General features: G+C 38.5%; 1 protein-coding gene and 1 non-coding gene across 4 annotated transcripts in view; one reads left to right on the forward strand and one right to left on the reverse strand.

Annotated features, from left to right (window-relative positions):
• GIPC2 (GIPC PDZ domain containing family member 2) overlaps positions 1 to 27025 on the reverse strand; it is a 191279-nt gene that overhangs the window by 138597 nt on the left and 25657 nt on the right. For all 3 annotated transcript variants that reach the window (XM_060625306.3, XM_060625304.3, XM_060625307.3), the window contains exons 2-3: positions 25267 to 25452; positions 11187 to 11367 (exon numbers count right to left, since the gene is read on the reverse strand). In XM_060625306.3, the coding sequence (XP_060481289.2) occupies positions 11187 to 11367; positions 25267 to 25452 (367 nt within the window). The remainder of the gene's footprint in view (positions 1 to 11186; positions 11368 to 25266; positions 25453 to 27025) is intronic.
• On the forward strand, positions 19446 to 19549 carry LOC132673996 (U6 spliceosomal RNA). The gene has a single exon (XR_009608325.1). It is a non-coding gene; the product is annotated as a U6 spliceosomal RNA (small nuclear RNA).

The raw sequence follows: 27025 nt of genomic DNA on the forward strand, positions 1-27025 counted from the left end.
ACCCCCTGAGTGGCTCAGTCAGCAGACTGTCCAACTCTTGATTTCGGCTCAGGCCATCTCACACATAGCCTGCAGTGGGCTGTGCTGACTGCGGGGAGGCTGCTTGGGATTCTCTGTCTCTGTCTCTCTCTCTCACTCTCTCTCCGCCCCTCCCCAGCTCACACTGTCTCTCAAATAAACATTAAAAAAAAAGTTTTACAGAAATAGGATATTACCACACATTGTTTTGTAGTCTGTCTTTTCACTTAATACATCATTAATCATTTTCCATACACAAAAGAAATAACCTCCTTAACTTATTCTGAAAACATACTCTTACCACAATTTTGAGCACAATCTGTTATATAATTATAGGATAATGGATCTGACAACTCCCATTGTAAAAATACTCCACAGAATATGTGTTGGTATAATCACTGTTTTTCTAATAAGTTACTTTTTTTATTAAAAGAAATTTTTAAGTTTATTTATTTTGAGAGAGAGAGCGAGGGAGAAACAGCGATAGAGGAAGAAAGAAAATCCCAAGCAGGTTCTATGCCATCAGCACAGAGCCCGATGTGGGGCTTGAACTCACGAACTGTGAGATTGTGACCTAAGCTAAAACCAAGAGTCGGGTGCTTAATCAACTGAGCCACCCAGGCACCACTCTAATAAATTACATTATATTCATACTGTGCAGCCATATTAAGGAAGCCACTTACATTGTAGCATTTTTGCCCCCTTCCTCCTACAGTGCTAGGACTAAGCTTAAGAACAGTTGAAAACTTAATCTGTCTTTTATTCACAGTTATTAATTCCAAGTGTTCCTGAAACATTATAGTTCTAAGAAACCAATCTCTGTTTAAAGTAAGTGCCTTGGGATTACAAAGTTCTTAATACTATAGATTGTAATTTCACTTTTCCCAATTAAAAATGTCAGCATTTAATAAATTTTCTTTTAAGGAGAGTTTACAACTACAATAAAAGAGTGCGTATTTAGCTTGGGTCTTTATCCAGCTAAGTCTTACGCTGAAAACGCATTTATCAGTTACACTCAGTATTCAACACATCTACCACACCCCACAAAAGAGAATTTGGCTCTTTATTTATCTTCTCCCATAGTATCTTAGTGGCAAATGCCAAACCAACATCCAGCTAGATAGAAGGGCAGAACAAATTCTGTGACATAAAAAGATGATTAAGCGACATGTTCTACCCCCTAAATTTATCATTGTGAAGACCTTAAGCCTTTGCCTGTGTATACACACACACACACACACACACACACACACACACATATAATACGTGTATATACATATGTATGTATATACGTATACACATATATACATACACACACACACACACACACACGAGTGCCACTGTCAGATAAAATGCAAAGTATCTAAAACTGAACATCTCTCCCTAACTTTCCCTCAAACCAATTCTACATCCAAACTGCCTCATTTCCAGTCATCACTCTTATTACACAGGCTCCAAGGATAGACATCTTGGGAGTGACATTTGTTTCTTCTGAACTTTCTCTTCTCTCTTCTCCTTTAAGCAGCATCAATCCAACTCCTGACAACCATGTTTGCCTTGGCAATATTACTCAGGCTTCTTTCTCTCCTTCAAATCCCTACTGCTGCCCCTAATCCCAGCCCTTATTTACTCCCAGACTGCTGCTGCAGCCTCCTATACAGTTTCTTCTCTATAAAATCCAGCCACATTGATTTTCAGGCTTAAATCCCCAAAATCTATTTCATGTCATTCTTCAGTTCTAATACCTAAAGGACTCCCTCTCTCCCTCAAAAACAAGCTCAGATTCCCCACCTAGTTTTTGGAGCTCTTCTTATAATAACCCAGAACTGCTTCTGCAGCCTGATTTGCTGCAGTTCCTACAAGCCCAGGCTCTTCACTGTTCTCAACACTTCCCACAGAAAACCCTGTCTATACTTTTCCTCCCATCTACCAAGACCAAGTTCAAATGCAAATCTTCCCTAGGAAGATTTCACCTACCTACCTTTCCCTTCTCTGAACATCAATTTAAATTTCTGAAGCGGATTTAAATTTTTACTCCACAATTTTGGGTATAAGAAAGGTCAGACTGAACAGGATTCAGAGCCCCTCATTCCAGAGGCCTGGTGAGAAACCGAGCCTTAGCTTTGTTTTTGAAGTCTCTCTTCCCTCTCTGAGCATCAAGAGGGCTGCGAATGGGCTCAGTCCAACAAAAACCCTACAGTCTGAAACTATGTCCAAGTCAGTATGTCCACTTGTAGCCTAAGCCCAGGACACAGGGCAATCTTGACCTCAAGCCTGCAAGGCTACAGTTTTGTTCTTTGGAAGGTTCTTTTGTTTTTGTTTTTAGATAGCGAGCACACAAGCAGGAGGGACAGAGGGGGACGATGGATCTGAAGCAGGCTCTCCGCTGACAGTAGCAAGCCCGATGAGGGGCTTGAACTCACCAACCGCAGAATTATGCCCTGAGCCAAAGGTGGATTTTCAACCAGCTGAGCCACCACCTAGGTGCCCCACAAGACCACAGTTCTTAAGTCTCTAATATCCTATGGAACTCTATCAGGCATCCTGTCACCTCTTATGGGGAGTTACATGGAAATAGGACCCTGGTCCCTGATTCTGGTGGAACCTACCAAAAACCATGGCTTTCTCTTTGGGGAAGTTCCTTCCCAATCTTACCATTTCTCCCAGCCCCCATCACTCTCAAAGCTTTAGAACCCTTCCCAGTCATGGACAGTCAGCTCTCAGCTGAACTGCACTTTAAATGTTTTTCTAGCACATACCCTGGCTTGTGTTGTATTCTAGAAAGGCAGTAACATCCAATGTTAATACAAGCCTCAGGAGCAAACAGGAATGGAGTACTGTACTTGCACTCCCTATCCACCGTTGGGTGACCTCAGCAAGGTATTTAACTGCCCAAAGTCTCGGGGCGCCTGGGTGGCGCAGTCGGTTAAGCGTCCGACTTCAGCCAGGTCACGATCTCGCGGTCCGTGAGTTCGAGCCCCGCGTCAGGCTCTGGGCTGATGGCTCGGAGCCTGGAGCCTGGAGCCTGTTTCCGATTCTGTGTCTCCCTCTCTCTCTGCCCCTCCCCCATTCATGCTCTGTCTCTCTCTGTCCCAAAAATAAATAAAAAACGTTGAAAAAAAAATTAAAAAATAAAAAAAAAAAAAAAAAAAAAAAAAATAACTGCCCAAAGTCTCAGTTTACTTATCTGAAAAACTCTCTCAGGAATGGCATGATGATTAAATCAGGCCATAACAGTCCTATTAGTAATGACTTACATTTATGTAGCACTATGTGCCAAGCACTATTCTAAGTACTTTACATATATTAACTCATCTAATCCTCACAAGGCTTTATAGATAAGTAAACAGGAACAGAGGGAGTACATGGTCCAAAATCACATAGATAACAAGCAGCAGAGATAGGAATTAAACCCAAGCAATTTGTCTCAGTCTATGCTCTTTATTGCTTCCTATAAGCCTTCAATAAATGGTACCTTACTGCTATTAATAGAATTATTTGATTCTTAATATATCTGCCTCCTATAAATTGGAAGCTCCTTGAGGACAGCAAACATACAAACGTATCTGCAACAGTTGTTAGAAAGCTGGCTCTGAAGGCTCACTGCATGGGTTAGAAGGCTTCCTCCATCACTCACTAGTCTAAAACCTTGGACAAACTGCTTCATCTTCTAGCATGGTTGAAAGGATTAAGTGATTTCCAACATAGAAAGTACTTAGAAAAGTGAATGGCAGGCAGCTACTATAAGGAAATACAGATATATCTCATTGATAGAAGATAGGATATCATCGTCAGTCTTTTCGAGATCTGGAACCGTGCCAGAGTTCCCAACAAATAACGTGCTAATCACCAACTCATCTCCATTACTTTTCAAGTTTCACATGTGTTTGTCTTGTTCCTAAAATCACCCCTTACAGAAAGGTTCCACCTTCATAAGAATAGTAATAAAACTTATATTGAATACTTACTAGGTGTCAGGGACTGTTCTGTTCTTTTTTCATGTATTTAATCATTTAACCTTCGCAGTGGCCTGATAGGATAAATACTATTATCATTTTCACTTTTTGTATGAAGAAACCAAGTCACAAAGTTTAATCCAATGCCACATGATCACACAGTCCAAACGTGACAGTCTATATACTTAATTACTTGTACTTTCTCTTCAGTAACTTTTATCATATTCCCCAGTATGTTTTGTAAAATTCAGTATACATGAAAAGGCACTAAAAGCACTTGTTGGTTGAAACTTTTTCACTAGAAATACCATGAAAAATAGACATTTCAAACACTTAAAAAATACTATCTAAAAAGTCATCTAAAACTTAAAAGCCAAAGTTTCTGTCTTAATATCAAATAGACTTAGTCTTTGAAAAGGAGCACATCAGTGAAGCTGAATCACACAGATGAGGTCCGAGTTTTCCAGCTGTGAATGACTCAAAGGACTCAGACGTACTTCACATACTGAACATCCTATTCTGATAGACACATAGCACAGAAATGAAGCCTCTAAAAGAAGACATAGCCCGGAGATCTGTTACAAAATCTAACCCCAAAGCAAAGACTATTAATGCTTTAGGAGGTACACCTTTTCTTTTAACTCCCTTTCTGATTTTGAAAACAATTTACAAAAAACACTTCAGGCCTTCTTCCACAAACATCTTTCCATAAAGGGCAACAATTACAAATTAAAGAACTTCTCTGGGATACATAGAGAATCATCCAAGTAAAACAACCAAAGTTTCAGAGATTTAACAGTTATTTTTCTGCAGCTAAAAGGCCGCACAGGAAACAAACCAGTTGAACTAGTCTAGTCTTAGAGCCAGCTAAATGGAAGAGTGGGTTTTCACAGCCTTGGGAAAGTCTAGGTTTACAGGGCAAACCCTGCAGTGTTGAGCTCATTGTGGAGACATGTTCCTTTTCATTGGCAAAAAGGGAAAGGAAGTGAGCCATGCCCTAAAAAAAATATCACTAGAGACATTCCACCCGATACTTGATAAGGACTGGGAAGGCTGCCATCAACTCATGGCTAGAAGGAGAAAAATTTGGATCAGAAAGCAGCTGACCAGGAGAAACCATGTTAGGTATGGGAAAGATTTCTCAAGCTACAAATTTTTAACAAGGGAATCATTTAAACCAGTGGCTTCCATTTTTATCACTTTTTTACTATGACCCACAGTGACAAATACACATATCATAACACAATTACAAATATATACATAATTGAAACACAAATATACAAAACGTAACTGACACGTACAGTGTAACCTACCCTTACTAGGCACAAAGGACTATAAAGTTTCCGATTCTATTCTACTTTGTGTTTTGGGGTTTTTTTGTAATGTTTATTTTTGAAAGAGACAGACCAAGATAGAAAATGAGCAGGGGAGTGGCAAATGGAAGAGGACAGAGAATCCAAAGCAGGCTCTGCTCTAACAGCAGAGAACCCAATTCAGGACTCAAACTCACAAACCCTGAGATCATGACCTGAGTCGAAGTCAGACGCTTAACAGACTGAGCCACCCAGGTGCCCCTACTTGGTGTTTTAAACATACTGGTTGAGATCCACTGGATGAACAGTGATTTAAACTCTGATCAACACAGGAGAATCTGAGGGTGTGTCTTAAAATAGCCTTTAGCTCCCCCTCAGAGCCCCACCGCCAACTCAGGAAAAGCTGCAGTGGAGCATCTGCTCTTGGGACAAGTACTGGGCTCTTGAGTGCTTAGGGAAAGGGCATCCAAAAGCTGTCTCCTCCAGGTCTGGCCATTCCTCACTGTGCTGGCCCCTCCTCTCTCTACTCCGGAAAGGCTGGGCTTCCCCCACAGCTCTAGGTTTGATCTTTTTCTCTTACTACTCTGAGTGATGGGATTTCCACAGCTTGAAATTACTCCTAAATCCCATCCCCGAGGCTCCAGTTCTCAACACCTGTCTACCTCTTACACATTGCCAACTAAATTTTCCCACAAGTTTCAAATTCCTCAGGCCCAAAATTATACTGTAAGTACAGTCTCTCTTCCCTATCTTCTCACCCAAATCTGTTTCTCTTCCAGTTTTCCTCATCTTAAAGAATGGCACTACAATCCCTCACCCAAGCCACATCTGTGGGTCATCATTTGCAATATCTTTTACCTCTACAATGAGTTGCCAATTCTACCTTCTTAATATTCACTAGTACACAGATAAATGTTTAACCATCAGCTCTCCAAGCTTAAAAAAAAAAAAAAAAAGTCCTGATTTCCAGCACTTTTCTGTCTGTGATGTAAATGATGTCACTAAATGTGGAGTTTGGGAGAGATGTGCACAAATGGCTCCAGCATGCCACTGTCTATTCCTCGGAACCATTTCTCATCTCCATACCTACCGGTACTACCTTAATTCAGGATTTCGCCTTCTCTCTCTGCAACCTACACAATAGAATCTTCATGGATTTCGTTGACCACTATCTCATAAACCACCCGCCGCTTTGACACAGTCTCCAAACTGTCTAAAAGCCAAGTCTCATCATGTCACTCTCCTGCTTAAGCCCCTTCATTGCCCACTCTTTATCTTCACATATAAGGGTCTTGATTATTTGGTCTCTACTGACCCTTGAGCTTTGTCTCTTGCCACACAACCACCTATAACCTCTATTGGAATCACACTGACATACATGCTTATTCCCAAACATAGGATACTGCCCCATGCCTCCGCACCCTTATTGTATTCTCACTTCCTGGGACAACCTTTCCTAATTTGTTTACTGAGCACACCTCTTTTAAGATTCAGCTCAAATCCTTTCTCCAGAAAGCTTTTCCTCAACTCTTAGGTAGACCTGATGTCTCCCACTTTTATGCCTCCAATACATGTTAGCACCTCTAACACTCTATTGGATTTCTTTCTTTTCATATCCATCTCTTCCCACTAGATCTGAGCTTCTTAAAGGTAAGAATTAGATCTTTTTCACAGACAGACCAAGCAGGTAATATCGTGATGGAATACAGTGGACTCTCAAGAAACTATATCAGCGATTAATATCCTAAGACCAACATGTACTAACTGATCAAACATCTATTGAATGAAAACATCAGGATGTTCTTGCCATATACCCAAGGCCAAAGGACAGCTAAGATACCCCACCTGTACCTTCTAGATTACTAGGAAGCCCATACTGCTATAGTCAAAGAATTTGCACTGTGATTTTTTTTTTTTAAGCCTATTGGCTTCTGTGTTAGTTTCCTAGGGCAAGTACAAAAGACCACCTATCTTAAACATAAGAAATCATTTTCTCAGTTCTAGAAAAGTCCGAGATCAAGCCAACACCAAGGTTGCTTTCTTCTAAGACCACTCTTCTTGACTCGTAGAGATCTTCATGGTCACATGGCATTCTCTCACTATGTGTATTTATGTCCAAATTTCCTCTTCTTATACCAGTCATATTGGATCAGGGCTCACCCTAAATGATCTCATTTTAATTTAATTACCTCCTTAAAGACCTTATCTCAAAATACAGTTACATTTTGAGGTAGTGGAGATTAGGATTTCAACACATGAATTTTAGGGGGCAAAATTCACTGAATAACAGCCTCCTGCTAAACTGTGAACTCCTCAAAAGGTAAGAACTATAGCCTTCTTTCTTAGTATCCACTGTGCCTAATGGAGTTCCCAGAACACAGCAGATTCTTATCTGTGGGAGACAATAAATGAAAGATCTTCTCAGAAGTATAGTCCAAATCTGGATTGTTGTCCTTTCCAAATCTGGTGACCAGCACTAAGAATGTCGCTTTCACCCTTTCCCTAAAAGAAAGCTTGATGCAGGGTGCCTGTCTGGCTCAGTTGGTAGAGCATGAGACTCCTGATCTCAGGGTGTTGAATTTGAGCAAGCCTCATGCTGGGTGTAAAGATTACTTAAAATTAAAAAAAAAAAAAAAAAAAAAAAATCCTTAAGACCAGACATGCAAAGCCAATTGACAATATCCTGCCTCCCTCCACATCTATTCTTTTTTTTAAGTAGGCTTCACGCCCAGCCTGGAGCCAACACAGGGCCTGAATTCACGACCCTGAGATTGAGATCTGAGCTGAGATCAAGAGTCAAATGCTTTACAGACTGAGCCACCCAGGCACCCCCCTCCATATCCATTCTACACACCCAGCCTCATAGTATCATGCATGGGCACGGTCAGATTCAAAGTCAAGAGAAAACCAACACACTCCACTAAACAAGGTAATAACTTAGGAGAAATGGCAAAATGAACATCTGCTACTTTTTCCTACCCAAAAGGAAACCTCTCCCTCCTGTCCTGTATGATTTTGGTGGGCCTACTGATCATGTAAGACTGCCTTCCTCACTATCAAGATGGAACATGACTTAATCAGTGTCCCTCCCTCTCTGAGGAATCTGAATCCTCAGTGGAGAAACATGAAGATAGGAAATACCTAAAGGGAGTTAATTCGGTGCCATGAAAGGTGCCTGGTTCAAACATCCCTGAAATGGCCTTAGCTCCTGACCTTCCCAAGGCTTGACTGACACAGTCTGTTTCTGAGACCTGATAGTCTTCTAAAAAAAACAAACAAAATGGGTTTTCAATAAACTAGGAAGTGTTTATTCTGTAGCTCTCAAAGAATCTTGGCACATATAATGGCCCCAGAAGTGGGATGTGGTGGACCTATGAAAATGGGAGCAGGCTGTAAGGATTCCCCCATCCATGTCTGAAAGTTGCATTCATCATCTTTATTACACCATTGCAAAGCAGCCAACTGCACTCTTCCTCCTTGCATTCTGGAACCCAGTCCACATGCCTCCCCAGGCTAAATCTTTAGGGAAGTTGGTAGGCAAACATCAAAATACTAGAGTGTATGGCTATTTCGACAGCTTTCAGTATAATCCTAGAAATGACTTCACTTCAGCCTAGGCAGCCTATCTGATCACAGAGATGAGAACGTTCTGCCTCACCTACAGTGGCCTTTTCTTCTGTGGGAATCCAAGACAACAAAGTCAGATAATCATGAAGGACAATGAATCTGAATCAATCCATCAATGACAATGCTATAAGATCCAGGATAGAAGGAAACAGCAAAAAATAAGATCAGAACCAAGAGAACTGGGGGAAGCTAGATCCCCTAAGTACCTCTTGATGTATACTCCCTTCTGGGAAAAGCACCAAGCACTGGGATGAAGTCAAAGAAAAGAAACAACTACTACTGCCTTTATCGCAGAGGCAAAAGCAGCAAAATTAAAGGCTGAAGGACAGAGTAGCAAGGCCTATTTCTCAGAGAAAAACCCCCAGGCTATGGCCCAAAGTCAAGTACCAACCCAGAGGAGATAATGCATATTGATCAGCAGATTTAAGTAGAGTTAAGCTGCCACAGTAACTTTGGAAAATAAAACCTATCATTACTCCAAAATCAATTTCTACATGTCCTAACCACATGTCCTAACCACAGCACCACCAGAATTTGGGATACAGAAATGATATACCCCCACTAGGAAAATCCTACCCAGTGTCCTCAAATGTGTACACGGAATTCATAGGAGCAATAGAGAGCAGGTTCAATAGTAGCTAGCACATAAGGCAGTGTGGGGGTTTATCCATCTATACATGTGTCTCTGGTATTGAAAGGGAAAAAATCTAATCATGGAGCAATAATAGCTAAATACAATGACCTCTGTAACATCCAAGACTAATATCAACCAAGCATCCAAGTTAATGTATATCAGCAACTTTCTACGAAGATACAGGGACCACAAGATTTCAATGCAGACAATAGGTAAAAATAGAGATTAATTCTGAAAAACAGATTATGTGTTAGAGACAAATGTAGGAAAAAATTATATTCCTTGAGTTGTACTAAGAGAAGAACTGATTTATGAAAAGTCTAAAATCAAACTGCTTATATCCAATCAGTTTATAGATTATGATCTGGGGAACTGGGTAGCAAACAAAGCCAGTTCACAAGGAGGTGGACAGAAACCTGAGTGTGCCCGCCTTCCTCTGTGACAAGTGTACTCAGAAGCTTGGTTGCACACCACACAGAATCACAGTATCGATAGCATGGTCTCCTAGGATGGTCTTTCCAGGAGCAGCACTGGAATAAGGGATTCTTTCCCCCCACCCCCAATGTTTGTTAGTTTAAGTTATTTTAATTCCAGTATAGTTAACATACAGTGTTATATTAGTTTCAGGTATACAATACAGTGGTTCACTAATTCTGTACATTGCTCAGTGCAAGACATTCTTTTCTTACATCTATGTAACCCCACTCCTACAAGTAATATAACCTACACCGTATTTCTATTAAATGGCACAGAATCGCTAGGAAGCAGAGAAGAATTCCACTTCCATATGGATAGTATCTGTCGCTTACTTGTTAAGGGAGGGGAAATGTAATTCCCCAGACCCACTGCATTCTCCCATCATTTTTATTTACTGCCCTGAGAAAATATCCATTAGAAGCAAACTATAAGGAATATTTATGTTCTGTGAGCAAAGGGAAAAACAGAAGTTGGGTGGGGTCATGGATGAGTAAGGGCAGCCTAGAATGATTCTGCTAAAGATATTTCAACACCGATGAACACCAGAGGCCGTCATTTGGCTTATTAAAATAGTGCTGGATAGTCAGGAGAAGCTGGCACATTTTCCTGTAGATGAGATAGCCCTAGGGGTTTGAACAGTTGGAACACAGCTGCCATGGCTAAAACCAAGCAAGTACAGATGTCACACCAAAGTGGAAGTAATTTCATACCATCCCATGCTGCCAAATTCAAAATGCTAATGGCGAAAAAGTATTGAAGTCTTTAAAATAGACTAGATAACTATTTTAAATACCAATTCTATGTGTAACCAAAAGTTTTTGCTGTTAAGGTCCACGGACAATAGTTATGGCTTAGAGAGCCCAGTCAAAAATTTTACTCCTCAGCAAGATGAATGTATTACAATGTGCCGTTCTTACAGTCTGGAACAGCCACAAAGTCACTCGACATCAGACTTTGTAACTCCAAAGGTCCTTCAGAAAATGTCCTTTTAGGCAATTCTTTCTCCTTGAATAGTTGTTTCCCTTATAAGTAGTGCTCTCATTCTCTATATCCTTAATGGATATACTAAATCACATGGCACCACATCTCAGTGCTCACTACCCTTAGAAAGACAAGCCAGGGAAGGGAACACCTCACACACATACACACACCCAAACTTACCAAATGCCTTCTTAGGTTCTATTAACTTCAAGGTAAAGGGTTCATCTTTTTTTAATTCCTTTAACTTTTTAGCAACATCATAGTGACGCCACCCAATGATATCTTCTCCATTTATGGATTCAATATGATCCCCCACACAGATGGTTTTAATGGAGTCAATTAGGCTACCATCTTTAATTCTCTGAAAGAAAATTAAGGATAACACTTAATACAAAATGGAACTGTATAACATTGCTTTTTATGCCCCCGAGACATTATACGTATTGACATATTCACAATGCAGCTTAATGCTCAGTTAAAGATAAAGACCAGGCAACAAAGGACAACCACCATACCTCATTCAGAATTCTGCTCCATCAGTCATCATACCTCCTCCAAGAAACTTCTCAAATCCTCTGGGTTACTCCCCTAAGAATCATTAAGGTGTTACTCTCCTGCTTCTATAGTAAGTGTTGTTACATATGCTGAGCTCTAAACTAAGCACTTTACATTTGCCATCTCATTTAATTTCAACAACCTTTAGCAGAGCCTCAGACCATAGACTGAAAAATTGAAGCTTGGAAAGATCTGTTCCAAAAAATAGGAAGGGAAGGAAAACTTCCAGACTCATTCTATGAAGCCAGCATTACTTTGATTCCCAAACCAGACACCCAGCAAAAAAAGAGAACTATAGGCCAGTATCCCTGATGAATATGGATGTAAAAATTCTCAACAAGATACTAGCAAATCGAATTCAACAGCATATAAAAAGAATTATTCACCATGATCAAGTGGGATTCATTCCTGGGCTGCAGGTCTGGTTCAACATTCACAAATAAAAGAACCACATTTTATTCACATTAATAAAAGAAAAGAACCATATGGTCCTGTCAATCAATGCAGAAAAAGCATTTGACAAAATTCAGCATCCTTTCTTAATAAAAACCCTTGAGAAAGTCGAGATAGAAGGAAAATACTTAAACATCATAAAAGCCATTTATGAAAAGCCCACAGCTAATATCATCCTCAATGGGGAAAAACTGAGAGCTTTCCCCGAGATCAGGAACACTACAGGGATGTCCACTCTCACCACTGTTGTTTAACACAGTGTTGGAAGTGCTAGCATCAGCAATCAGACAACAAAAGGAAATCAAAGGCATCAAAATTGGCAAATATGAAGTCAAGCTTTCACTTTTTGCAGATGCCATGATACTCTACATGGAAAACCTGATAGACTCCACCAAAAGTCTGCTAGAACTGACACATTAATTCAGCAAAGTCACAGGATACAAAATTAACGTACAGAAACCAGTTTCATTCTTATACACTAATAATGAAGCAACCAAAAGACAAACAAACTGATCCCATTCACAATTGCACCAAGAATCATAAAATACCTAGGAATAAACCTAACCAAAGATGTAAAAGATCTGTATGCTGAAAACTATAGAAAGCTTATGAAGGAAATTGAAGAAGATACAAAGAAATGGAAAAATTCTGTGCTCATAGATTGAAATAATATTGTTAAAATGTCAATACTACCCAAAGCCATCTACACATTCAACGCAATCCCAATCAAAATTGCACCAGCAATCTTCCCGAAGCTAGAGCAAGCAACCCTAAAATTTGTATGGAACCACAAAAGACCCTCAATAGCCAAAGTAATATTGAAGAAGAAGACCAAAGCGGGAGGCATCACAATCCCAGACTTTAGCCTCTACAACAAAGCTGTGATCATCAACACAGCTTGGTATTGGCACAAGAACAGACACATAGACCAATGGAATAGAGACTCCAGAATTGGACCCACAAAAGTATAGCTAACTAATCTTTGACAAAGCAAGAAAGAATATCCAATGGAAAAAAGACAGTCTCTAACAAATAGTGCTGGGAGAACTGGACAGCAACATGCAGAAGAATGAAACTAGACCACTTTCTTACACCATTCACAAAAATAAACTCAAAATGGATGAAGGACCTGAATGTGAGACACGAAACCATCAAAATCCTAGAGAAGAAAGCAGGAAAAAACCTCTCTGACCTCAGCCTCAGTGATTTCTTACTTGACACATCTCCAAACGCAAGGGAATTAAAAGCAAAAATGAACTATTGGGACCTCATGAAGCTTTTTATCTTTGCACTGCAAAGGAAACAATCAACAAAAGTAAAAGGCAACCAACGGAATGGGAAAAGATATTTGCAAATGACATATCGGACAAAGGGCTAGTATCCAAAATCTATAAAGAACTCCCCAAACTCCACACCCGAAAAACAAATAATCCAGTGAAGAAATGGGCAGAAAACATGAATAGACACTTCTCTAAAGAAGACATCCAGATGGCCAACAGGCACATGGAAAGATGCTCATGTCACTCCTCATCAGGGAAATACAAATCAAAACCACACTCAGATATCACCTCACGCCAGTCAGAGTGGCCAAAATGAACAAGTCAGGAGACTATAGACGCTGGAGAGGATGTGGAGAAACAGGAACCCTCTTGCACCGTTGGTGGGAATACAAACTGATACAGCCACCCCGGAAAACAGTGTGGAGGTTCCTCAAAAAATTAAAAATAGATCTACCCTATGACCCAGCAGTAGCACTGCTAGGAATTTACCCAAGGGATACAGGAGTGCTGATGCATAGGGGCACTTGTACCCCAATGTTTATAGCAGCACTTTCAACAATAGCCAAATTATGGAAAGAGCCTAAATGTCCATCCACTGATGAATGGATAAAGAAGATGTGGTTTATACATACAATGGGATACTACTTGGCAAGGAGAAAGAATGAAATATGGCCTTTTGTAGCAACATGGATGGAACTGGAGACTGTTATGCTAAGTGAAATAAGTCATACAGAGAAAGACAGATACCATACGTTTTCACTCTTATGTGGATCCTGAGAAACTTGACAGAAGACCATGGGGGAGGGGGAGGGGGAAAAAAAAGTTAGGGAGGGAAGCAAACCATAAGAGACTCAAAGACTGAAAATAAACTGAGGGTTGATGGGGGGTGGGAGGGAGGGTTGATGGGGGGATGAGCATTGAGGAGGGCACCTGTTGGGATGAGCACTGGGTGTTGTATGGAAACCAATTTGGCAATAAATTTCATATTTAAAAAAAAAATCATACGCATTCCCTACTCTTACCAAGTGGAGTAATAACTTCTTCTGAATCCACAGTATGATCACTGCATCTAAGAGTTAAGAGCAAAACTCATGTACCCCAGCATCTCTATAATTATCATTAGAAAAAAGAAAATTGTAAAAGGGTAACCTGGGAAGGTTGGGCATTTTTAAGTTTTATTACTATATACCAAAATTCACAATAGGCTTCTATTTCACCCCCAAATTTTAAGAACAATGCTATGTTCATTATAATAGTAACTATTAATATGCTTTATGCAAGTGAAATAATACCAATTCAGAGCTCATTATCATTACGAATAATCAATTATAAAATAAATGAGAAATTTATAATCTGACACTGTTTTATTAGGGGTCCATATTAACATTACAAGTTAACAGAATTAAGAGTAACCACAGCAACCACTAAGTACAACTGGAATTTCTAAAAGGTCACAGAAAAATAAACAAGATTTTTAAGAAGACTAGAGTCTAAAGAAACAAAAAAAACTATTAAATATCCTGTTATCTACCCATTCTTAAGCCATTAGAGAGTGTGAAAATCTATACATAAATATTGCCTTCTTAAATTTTACTCTCATCTATCTCTTCATACCTTCTGAACCTATTTTTTTTCCTTTGAACAACACACAAATTTCAGTGTCCTATCACATGTTAAGACTTGTCAGTTTTATTAATACGTAGTATATAAAATTAATTAAATGAAAAACTTTACAGACATGTATAAATCTTACTAATAAATTAAAGGTCAGAGGAACAAAAATCTACACTGTCTTGGGCCTAGGAGTAGTCACAGAAGTCACTAGAAGAGTGTCTAGACAGAAGGAGGAAAGGCAGTTACCAGAAGTCCAAGTAGCAAGGCGAGAATCCAGGTGGGCAAGAAAAACATCAAAGCACAGGTAAATAATCAGAAGTAGCAGATAAGGATCTGGGATGAAGAGACAGGAAAATCGGTGTAAGAAACCTGAACACCATAAGGTGAATACAGAAGTGGAAGACACAGATTATAGACATTGTGGGTTACCTAAGCTTTAGCCTCTTAAGTTCATAAAATAAAGAATGAGGTAGTAATTGAGACAAGTTTCTGGAATATATGCTTTGATAATCATATTATAACATGACAGAGATTAGTAACCTTGCTAAAAATGCTACTCGAACACAAAGGATGGAAAAAAGATATTAATGCCATGCTTATATTTAGTGAGTCACTTAACATCCTCTGTAACACTTAAAACTTTGTCTAATCTGGTTTTATCTCATCTTGATACTGCAAAAAAGCAGAGAAGACAAATTTTTAAAAGATAGGATTTACAGCATTATTAAACTCAGAGGATCCTAGCCACCTCAGAGAATTATTATTCTCCGTTATTTCATTGCATATACTTATAAAACCTGCTAATCACAGACACCAGAACTCTAGGGCAGCATCCCACCCTCCTCAAAATCTTAGGTATCACATTCAAGGTTGTTTGAGCTGCACGCCCTGCTGCCATGGTCAGCAAGTTTGAGATCTGTGCTGCTGATCCTAACACTGTCCTCAGACTATGCTCATGATAATGTAACATTCTTAATTATAAACAGTTATTTCACTTAGTCCTCACAACAAGCCTCATTCCATTAACAAATGAGGATACCAAGGTACAATGATTACTGATGAAAAGAACACAACAAAAAGAACTGGGCTTCAAACAGACGTTGCACCCACAGACTGCATGACCCTAAATTATGACAAAGCCTAGAATATTTAGCATCTGTCCCTCTGTATAAGTGTTTGCCAACCAGTCCTAAGCCATTCTGGGAATTTCTAGTTTTAAGTATACTCTGAATTTTCTGATAAGGTTATTTATATGCTCTGGTTCTGGGAAATCTAGGCTTGGATGCTAAAATCACAAATATTTAAGTCTGTTGTCTTTTACCCAAGAAGTTTTACCTGTGAAAACCACACCATACTTTAATTCAAATTTAAGAAATCACATAAATGTTTTAGATTCAACATAGATCCTACAGTATAGGTCTGACATTTCACTTACCATAATGCCCTTGAGGTCCATCTATACCGCCAAAACTGGGAAGATTTAATTCTTTTATACAGCTAATACTAATGCTCCATTGTGTGTATATATACATACATCTTTATCCATTTATCAACTGATGGACACTTAGGTTGCTTCTGTATCTTGACTACTGTAAAGCTGCAATGAACACCATACACAAAGGCATGGTGTATTTATCTTTCCAAATTAGTGTTTTCATTTTCTTCAGATAAATACCAGAAGTGGAATTGCTGAATTGTATGGTAGTTTTTTAATTTTTTAAAGAAAACTCCATATTGTTTTCTATAGTGACTGCATGCTACATTCCTATCAACAGTATTACAAGGGTTCCCTTAACGTCCCATCCTCATCAACATTTGTTATTTTTAGTCTTTTTGGTAATAGCCATTCTAACAGGTGGAGGTGGTAGCTCATTGTGGTTTTGACTTGCATTTCCCTGATGATTAATAACCTAGAACATCTTTTCATGGGGGCACCTGGGTGGCTCAGTCGGTTAAGCGTCCAACTCTTGGTTTCAGTTCATGATCTCGCAGTTCGTGGGTTCAAGCACCCCTCCAGGCTCCATGCTGGCAGTGCAGAGTTGGCTTGGGATTCTCCCTCCCCTACCTGTTTGTCCCTCCCCCACTCATGCGTGCAGTCTCCCAAAACAAACTTCAAAAAAAAAAAATCTTTTCATGTATCTGGTAGTCATCTAGGTCTTCTTTGGAAAAATGTCTATTCAGCTTTTTTGCCCATTTTTTATTAGACTTTTTTTAGTTTGATATAGTCCAACTTGTTTGCTTTTGCTTGTTTTCAGATTCAAAAATCATCACCAAAAACCTATGTCAAAGAGCTTACTCCCCACGTTTTCTTGTAGGAGTTCTGCGGTTTCATGTTTTAATTCAAGTCTTTAGCCCATCCTGAATTAATTTTTGTGTATGATGTGAGATAATGATCCAATTTCATTCTTTTGCAGATGGCTATCCAATTTTCCCAGCACCATTTATTGAAGAGAATCCCTTCTCCACTGTAGATTCTTGGCTCCTTTATTATAAATTGACTATATACACAAAAGTTTATTTCTGGGCTCTGTATTCTGCCATAGTGATCAGTGTTTCTATGCCAATACCACACTTTTTAAATTACCAGAGCTTTGTAATATAGTTTGAAATCAGGGAGTGTGATGCCTCCAGCTTTGTTCTTTCTCAACCTTGCTTCAGCTATTCCAGGTCTTCTACAGTTCATATGAATTTTAGGACTATTGTATTTCTGTGAAAAGTGCCATTGGAATTTTGACAGGGATCACACTGACTCTGTAATATTGCTTTGGTTAGCATTTAACAACATTAATTCTTCCAAGGCATGAACATGAAATAGCTTTTCATTTGTATCTTCCTTACATCCTAGAGTTTTCAATTACTGGTCTTTCCCCTTGGTTAAATTTGCTCACAGGTATTTTATTCTTTTTGATACAATTATAAATGGAATGGATTCTTCTGATAGATTATTCACATATAAAAGTGCAAGATTTTTGTGTATTAATTTTGTATCCTGCAACTTTACTGTAGTACTTCTAACAGTTTTCTGGATAAAGTCTTTAAGGTTTTCTATATCATCTTCAAGCAGTGACCATTTACTTTTTCCTCTCCAATTTGGATGCCTTTTATTTCTTTTACTGGCCTAACTGCTCTGGCTAGAACTTCCAATATTGTGTTGAATAGAAGTGGCAAGAGAGAGCATGCTTGCCTTGTTCCTGATCTTTGTGGAGAAAAACTGAAAGTTTTTCCTTTAAGGATGATGTTAGCTGTGAGCTTGTCCTACAGGACCTTTATGATGTTGAGGTATGTTCCCTCTATACCACTTTGTTGAGTTGTTTTTTTTTTTTTTACCATTTGAATTCTTTCAAATGTTTTTTCTTCAACCATTGAGATAAAAAATGTTTATATCCTTTTGTTAATGTGGTATATCACACTGATTTATGGGTGTTTAATCACCCCTGAAATAAATACCACTTGACCATGATGTATGATCCCTTTAACATATTGAATTTGATTTGCTAATATTAAGGATTTTTGTATTTATGTTATTAGGAATACTGGCCTTTTTCTTGGGGCATTCTTGTCTGGTTTTTCTATCAGGGTAATTCTGGCTTCATAAAAGGAGTTTGGAGGAGTTCACTCTAATTTTTGGAAGAGTTTAAAAAGGACTGGGATTAATTATTCTCTTTGAAGGCTTGGTAGAATCTACCAGTGGAGCCATCTGGTCCTGGGCTTTTGTTGGGAAGTTTTTGATGACTAGCAAGGAGACTGAATCCATCTGTTCAGATTTTTTATTTCGTCAGTCTTGGTAGGTTGTAGGTTTCTAGGAATTTACTCATTTCTTACGTTGTCCAATTTGTTAGATAGGATAGTTCATAGCAGTCTCTTACTATCCTCTACATTTCTATGGCTCCACTGTAACATCTCTCATTTGATTTTGAGTCCTTTTTTGTGAGTCTAGCTAAAGGTCTGTCAATTATTTTTCAAAGAACCAGCTCTTTGTTTCATTGTCTTTTTAGTCTCTATTTCTGCTCTAATATTTGTTATTTCCTTCCATCTACTAACTTGGGGTTTCATTTAGTTCTTTTTCTAGTTCCTTGAAGTGTAAAGTTAGGCTGAGAATGGTTTCTCAAGGCAGGCATTTACCTCTGTGAACTTCTTAGTCCGTGTAAATGTAGAGCTACGTAGTACTATTAAATACAGTTCTCTGCTCATCTAATTATGTGATGATTTGTTAGTACTCCTAATTGATAACTTAATAGCAGTATCAGATTTTTATAGATCATTCCTTTATACCTGCAACAATCCTGTGAAATAGGTGTTAATATTCCCTTTTGAGAGAAGGATCAGAGAAGCTTAATGACTTATCAAAGATCATTTGTCCAAGTAAATAAGTGGTTGGACTAAGACTGAAAGCAGGCATGTGTAGTTCTAAAGCCCATGCTCCTATATATCACCACTCCCTGATCATGGAATCCTTCTTCCTTACCCTTGTCAATCTATACCACACTGTCCTACTCTAACCTACTTGGACTTCTAGCCACTACTGAAAGGATATCAAGTACTCACTTTAGCATATATACTAAAATTGGAACTATATAGAAAAGATTAACACAGTCCCTGCACAAGAATGACATACAAACTCTTGGAATGTTTCATTTTTTTCTCCTGCTTATCTTAGCAAAAATAAACATTGAAAGGGTGAGCCAGAAATTAATGAAAATGATTACTTATAAGGAGTGGGAGAAATGAGTAATGGGATAGAGGGCCAGGAGAAAGTGACAGATCTCTGAACGTCTTTTAATATACTTTTGAATCATTTTAATATTTTATTTTTTCAGAAAAAATTAGAACATGATGCGGAGAAAACTCAATTCAAAGAGAAGTGGATTCAATAGTATTTCAAATGAATAACCATCACCTAATGGGGAAAGGGACAGGAAAGAACCCATTTCAAGTAACCTGAATACTTTGTGTATGTACATGTGTGTACATGCATACCAATCTTGAACTCTTAATAGGTTCTTCATAATATGGATATAGCAATCCTGAAACTATTTTGCATATATTGTAGGACTAAGCAAATGAGTAAATATTTTATTTTAAAAAGTATTTTAATAGGGGCACCCAGGCAACTCAGTCAGTTGAACATCAACTCTTGGTTTCAGATCATGATCTTCTGGTTTGTGGGTTTGCACCCCACATCAGGCTCTACACTGACAGTGCAGAGCCTGCTTGGGATTCTCTCTCCCCGTCTCTGCCCCTTCCCCACTCATGCTCTCTCTCATAATCAACTTTAAAATATATATATATATATATATATATATATATATATATACACACATATATACATACATATATACATATATACATACATACAAAATATATATATATATATATATATATATATACACACACACATATTTTTTTTTTTAAATGGGGGAAGGCAAGGGAAAAAAAAAAAACCTATGGGGCAGGATTAAAATTTGAGGCATAATTTTGAGTCCATTTACTTCTAAAATAGGTTTTCTAACCCCATCACTGAAAAGACCCAGAAACAAGGACACTCCAGTGACCATGAAGGAGTCTAACTAGCATCCAGATCTTGACTTTGAAATATCCATCCTCACCAAAAGCAAAACCAGAGCCCCATGAAAAAATGGTTGATTCCAGGCTTGGGAAAAGACAAAAGATGAACCTAGAACATCTTGTTGTGCCAGAGAAGAAGAACTGCTTAATAAATGATCAGAGACATGTCAAAGGATACACAAGCCAGCTGAAAGATTCCGGCAGACCAAATCTCAGAAAATCTGAGCATAAGCAACAGTTGTGGACTATAACCCATTAAGTGAGAAATCATGTATCCATGCTGATAAAAACAAAAAAACAAAACAAAAAAAAAATGCCACTTTTTTTCAACAGAATGTTTTAAATATGTAAGAAATGATGGAATTTTTTAAAATTCACCATTTTGAAACCATTATAATAAAAATCAATTCAGGCAAAAATCAATCAACAGATGTTCAATCTGTAAGGTGCAAGTAGGAAAATGATATTTTTAAAATAAAGTTTCTCCCCACAAATATTAATTACAAAGGAAAATATAACATTGCAATGAAGACTGGCAGACACTATACCTTAGGTAAGTGACAAAGGTCATAAGCAAGCTAACATAATGCACCTTCCCATGTGGTACACCAAGAGGGACACATCTAATTTTCCTACCAAAAATACATAATCCGTTTCTCACACTGTCCCTCAATTCAGGCTTCTTTGAGGTTTCTCATTCTATGAAAGGCTGAGGGATTATTCTAAAGACCATTAAAAAGACAACTAAATAAAATTCATGACCCTGGATTACACCTATAAAGGAAAAGAAAAATGCTACGGAGGATATGAGGCAACTGACAGAAATGCAATATAGGCATTAAAAATTATTTTATCAATATTAGATTTTCTGAATTTCACAATTGCACTGTCTAGCTATACAGGAAAAAAAACCCTGTGCTTAATAACTACGTTCTGAAATACTAGAGGCTAAATGGGAATATATGCATTCCACTTTTTCAAATGGTTCTGAAAATTATATTTGTACATATGTATACATATACACATACACATGTGTGTATTAGACCAAAAAAGCAAACGTGACAAGTGGTAAAAATTGGAGAAATGGGTAAAGGGTATTATGGAAGTCTTCTGTATTCTTACAATCTTACAGTAAATTTGAAATTACCCCCACCCCAGTTTGTAAGAAGTCCTATTAATCATATTCATTTCTCTTTTAAGTTGAATTCTACGTCAGCAGTTTGCTGTATGCTCCACTTTCTCCTTGCCATCATGTTCTGCCTCCCCAGGGCTAGTGACTCGTACTGACGCAGGCACATGTTCAAGGAGACATTCAAGAAAAAAAGAACACAAACTCTGAACAGAGGTTAAGATCTAAAAAATCCACGTATGTTTGCAAAACTTCTAAGCCCTTCCTGCTGACATTAGAAAGGCATTGCTGCATGTGCCTCATGTCCTGAGCTTCCCCCAGATAATCCCACATGACTTTCCCAACTCACGATTTTCCATTTGATCACCCACTCAACCTTCAACACAGTCCTATCTTTTAGCAGAGCTAAAAATAGCCATTCTATCAAGTGGGGAGTTAAATAAAGTACTATTTACAGTTAAGGAGGTTGCTTACCTAAGACTTGTTTTAAATGACAGTGCATCAGCAAAGAAAAGATTTGGACAAAATAAAAACCTGAAACATACTCTGTTGCATGAAGTTTGTAACTAATTCTTAGTGAAGTGGATGGGAATGCCAGCTCTGGAGTCAGAGCTCTTAAATTCAAATACTGAATTTTTCTGCTATATAACTTTAAAGCAAGCTACTTAACCTCCCTTATCCTGTTTCTACATCTGTAAAATAGAGGTTGGTAATAGTACCTACCCACAGGTCAATCTCCCAGACATCATGTTCAACAGAAGAATCCAGAAACGACAGAGTACATAATATAGGATTCTACTTACAGAAGGTTCAAGAACGAGCAAAACTGTAGTGATAGAGGTCAGAGTAGTGGCTACCTTTGTGGGAGAAGCATACTGCGTGGGAAACAGTACAAGGGAGACTTCTGGGTGGTGGAAATGAAGTTTCCCTTGATCTGGGTGATGGTTAACAGGTGTGAGTACAATAAGCTGAACATTAAAAATCTGTTATACCCTGGGGTGCTTGGGTGGCTCAGTCTGTTAAGTGTCTGACTCTTGAGTTTGGCTCAGGTCATGATCTCACAGTTCATCAATTCGAGCCCCATGTTGGGTTCCCCACTGACCGTGCAGAGCCTGCTTGGGATGTTCTCGCTCCCTCTCTCTCTGCCCCTCCCCTGCTCACGTGGGTGTATGTTCTCCCTCTCTCAAAATAAGTATTTTTTTGAAAATTTGTTATACCTCAACAAGAGGAAACATAGTACCAATGGAATGGTTGAGACTTAAATGAGAAAATGTATGTCAAGTGCCTAGTACATAAGCATTCAATAAAAGTCTGTTATACAATTGCTTAATAGAACTGTTTAAGAGATAAGTCTACTTTTCTTTTCCCCACACCTCAGTTCTTAGTTTTTCATACTATTTCAAACTTCCTTCTCTTGCCTTTACAGCTCTATATTGCTCTATTTGTATTTAAATAAATTCTATAGTTAAAAATTCTTGGGGCGCCTGGGTGGCTCAGTCGGTTGAGCGGCCGACTTCGGCTCGGGTCATGATCTCGTGGTCCGTGAGTTCGAGCCCCGCGTCGGGCTCTGTGCTGACAGCTCAGAGCCTGGAGCCTGTTTTGGATTCTGTGTCTCCCTCTCTCTGACCCTCCCCCGTTCATGCTCTGTCTCTCTCTGTCTCAAAAATAAATAAACGTTAAAAAAAAAAAAAAAATTTAAAAAAAAAATTCTTCAAACTTTTCTAAAGCTTATTTATTTTGGGGCAGCAGAAGTTGGGGGGGGGACGGGGGAGGGAGGGGTGGAGAGAGAGAGAGAGAGAGAGAGAGAGAGAGAGAGAGAGAATATATGTATCCCAAGGAGGCTACACACTGTCAGTGCGCAGTCCAACACAGGGCTCAAACCCACAAACCATGAGATCATGACCTGAGCCAAAAATCAAGAGACAGACACTTAACCAATGAGCCACCCAGGCACCCCTGAAGACTATTTAAGATGTAAGAAGGTGTCAAAAATATGTTGGAGCGCCTAACTGGCTCAGTCAGCAGAGCATGAAACACAGTCTCTGGGTCGTGAGTTCGAGCCCCACATTGGGCATAGAGATTACTTAAAATTATATAGGTGTATTTATATATGTATGTATATATACATACACACACATACATACATATACATGGACACCTAGGTGGCTCACTAGGTTACATCCAACACTTGATCTCAGCTCAGGTCTTTGGTCTTGAGTTCAAGCCAAACAGTGATGGGCCCCACACTGGGCATGGAGCCTACTTAAAAAAAAAAAATTGAGGGGTACCTGGATGGCTCAGTTTGTTGAACATCTTACTCTTATTTCAGCTTAGATCATGATATCACAGTTCATAGAATCAAGGCCCACATCAGGCTCTGTACTACAGCGTGGAGCCTGCTTGGGATTCTCCTTCTCCCTGTCCCACCCTACTTGCATGAGCTCTCTCAAAATTATATATATATATGTAATTTTTTTAATATAGCAAAAATGAACTATTGGGAACTCATCAAAATAAGAAGCTTCTACACAGTGAAGGAAACAATCAGCAAAACTAAAAGGCAACTGACAGAATGGGAGAACATATTTGCAAACGACATATCAGATAAAGGGTTAGTATCCAAAAATCTATAAAGAACTTATCAAACTCCACACCCAAAAAACAAATAATCTAGTGAAGAACTGAGTAAAAGACATGAACAGACACTTCTCCAAAGAAGACATCCAAACGGCCAACAGACACATGAAAAAACGTTCAACATCACTCATCAGGGAAATACAAATTAAAACCACAATGAGATAGCACCTCACACCTGTCAGAACGGCTAACATTAACAACTCAGGCAACAACAAATGTTGGCGAGGATGCAGAGAAAGAGGATCTCTTTTACACTGCTGATGGGAATGCAAACTGGTGCAGCCACTCTGGAAAACAGTATGGAGGTTCCTCAAAAAACTAAAAATAGAACTACCCTACAACCTAGCAATGGCACTACTAGGCATTTAGCCAAGGGATACAGGTATGCGGTTTCGAAGGGACACACGCACCCCAATGTTTATAGCAGCACTATCAACAATAGCCAAAGTATGGAAAAAGCCCAAATGTCCATCAATGGATGAATGGATAAAGAAGATATGGTATATATATACAATGGCAATCAAAAAGAATGAAATCTTGCTATCTGCAACTATGTGGATGGAACTAGAGGGTATTATGCTAAGCGAAGTCAGAGAAAGACAAAAATCATATGACTTCATTCACAGGAGGACTTTAAGACAGAACAGATCAATACAAGGGAAGGGAAGCAAAAAAGAATATAGAAACAGGGAGGGGGACAAAACATAAGAGACTCTTAAATATGGAGAACAGAGGGTTACTGGAGGGGTTGTGGCAGGGGGGATAGGCTAAATGGGTAAGAAGCATTAAGAAATCTCCTGAAGTCATTGTTGCACTATATGCTAATTTGGATGTAAATGTAAAAAATTAAATTAGAAAAAAATAAAATATATTTGGAAATAACCCCCCCTCCATTTTGTTTAAATGAAACCTTACCAACCCATCCCTGCTGAGCCAGTTCTGACTGTTAAGATCATTTCTTTGACCTGGTAGATTTTCTTAAATATTACCCTCCAGTAAGTCACATAGTTATTTTTTTAAGACTTACCTTTATAAAAGCATAGCCAGTACCATTATCTGTAATGGTGAGACCAAGTGAATCCTCAGATTTATTTATATTTACTTCCTTTTTGATCCCTTTCACATGGGCAAATATAAAATCTTCAAGACCTATCTGTGATCCTAAGAGTCTTTCCATATCAACTTTAGGTGTGTTTAACGTGCAGTATAAGATCTGTAAGAAAGAAAGAAACAGTTCAGTTTCCATCAGGAAAACATTCTGGTTATTAGGGTATTTGAGTGAAATAGTCGATTTATGACAGAAGTTACATCATTAACATTGGGTAATATATATGGAGTATTTCCTATAGGCAAGGCTCTATATTAAACAATTTACGGTCATTATCTCACTAAATCCTCACAATGACTTTACAAATACTTATCCCCTCCAAATTACAGATGAGGAATTTGAGGTTTAGTGAAAGAAAGTAATTGGCCTAAGGTCACAAAGCCAACATTTGTCAAGAGCAAGATTCTGAGTTTACATCTCACCAACTTCCAAGTGATTGAAAATACCTCCACTACCTGCCATTTACAATGCTAAAATCAAAAGATGTCTTCTCAAAGGCAAGGCCATGACATGTATGCCACAATGAAATTATAGGCAAGTCTATTTTTGAAAACTGCTAAGTTTTTTAAATGAGGAAATTTATCTTGCATTAGAATGCTTAAGAAAATTAATGAACGAGGTGCAAAAATAAAGAGGTCTAAAACATATCTTACAGACTCACTAATCCAATCCCTTAATTTTCTTGGGTATGTAAAACAAAAACATTTCAGTATAGCAGTTTTATTCCAAAATAGTTAAGGTTTTTTTTATTTTTATTATCAATTTTGCCACAGATGTTGCCAACACTTCCTTGGACCCTGAGCCTTGCTTCAGTCCTCACTTTGTACCCTCTCCCTGGATCCCCAGGTTTCATACCATTCTTGACTCCCACTGAAGGTAAGCCTTCTCACATCCATAAGCCTCATGAAGTTCAGGAATGGCACAACTACTACTTATTAAATGGATCTTTAAGGCACATCAGAATGTGTCTGAACTGGAAGCACTCTCTGTTCTACAACTAAAAGATCCAGCATGGTCAGCAAGATTCTGACCAATTTCAGATGTATATGAAAGGAGCTACTGAGAAGGACAAGAGGCAACTGGATATAAAAGAAAAAAGGCTTACAAAGAAACATGTGCTGTCCTGCCCTTTCCCCTTTTCCTCTGTGGGGAGCTGTGCTAACTGGTGGACCTTTGATTTAACCCTTTGTGTTCCTGGGCAGGGCAGAATATATTTAGTTCTGTAATTAGTAAGTTTTTGTGAAATACTCTAGTATAAGAACTGTATTATTCACAGGGAAAAAGAAAGTCCTTTAAGAAAGGTTCCTATTCTTTATTCTGTGAAATCAATGGTATAATTAGTCCACTGACAAAAATCAGTAATAGTGTGGGTAGAGGGACAAGGTAACATGCACAGTGAACAGTTTTCCTGATTTTCTTTCTCAAAACGATGGGAAGTAAAGAAACAGTTTTATTATTACTGTTTTTAACAGTGAATCTGCTAATGGTGTTCATAGTGGATCCCAACACCATTAACATAAAAAACAACTTACCAGTTAGAAAACATTAAAACAGAATGATGATGTAATAGGGCAGGAGAAAAGCCCCAAAAAGGAAATCCCACACGAAGTGGACTTCTAGTTACTAAGCTGTTTCCTTTCTTTCAATTTTTCACATTTCCCTGCAGAGCAAATATTAG

Source organism: Panthera onca, chromosome C1 (assembly GCF_046562875.1).
Source record: "Panthera onca isolate mPanOnc1 chromosome C1, mPanOnc1 haplotype 2, whole genome shotgun sequence".
In the NCBI taxonomy this organism is placed as follows: Eukaryota; Metazoa; Chordata; class Mammalia; order Carnivora; family Felidae; genus Panthera; species Panthera onca.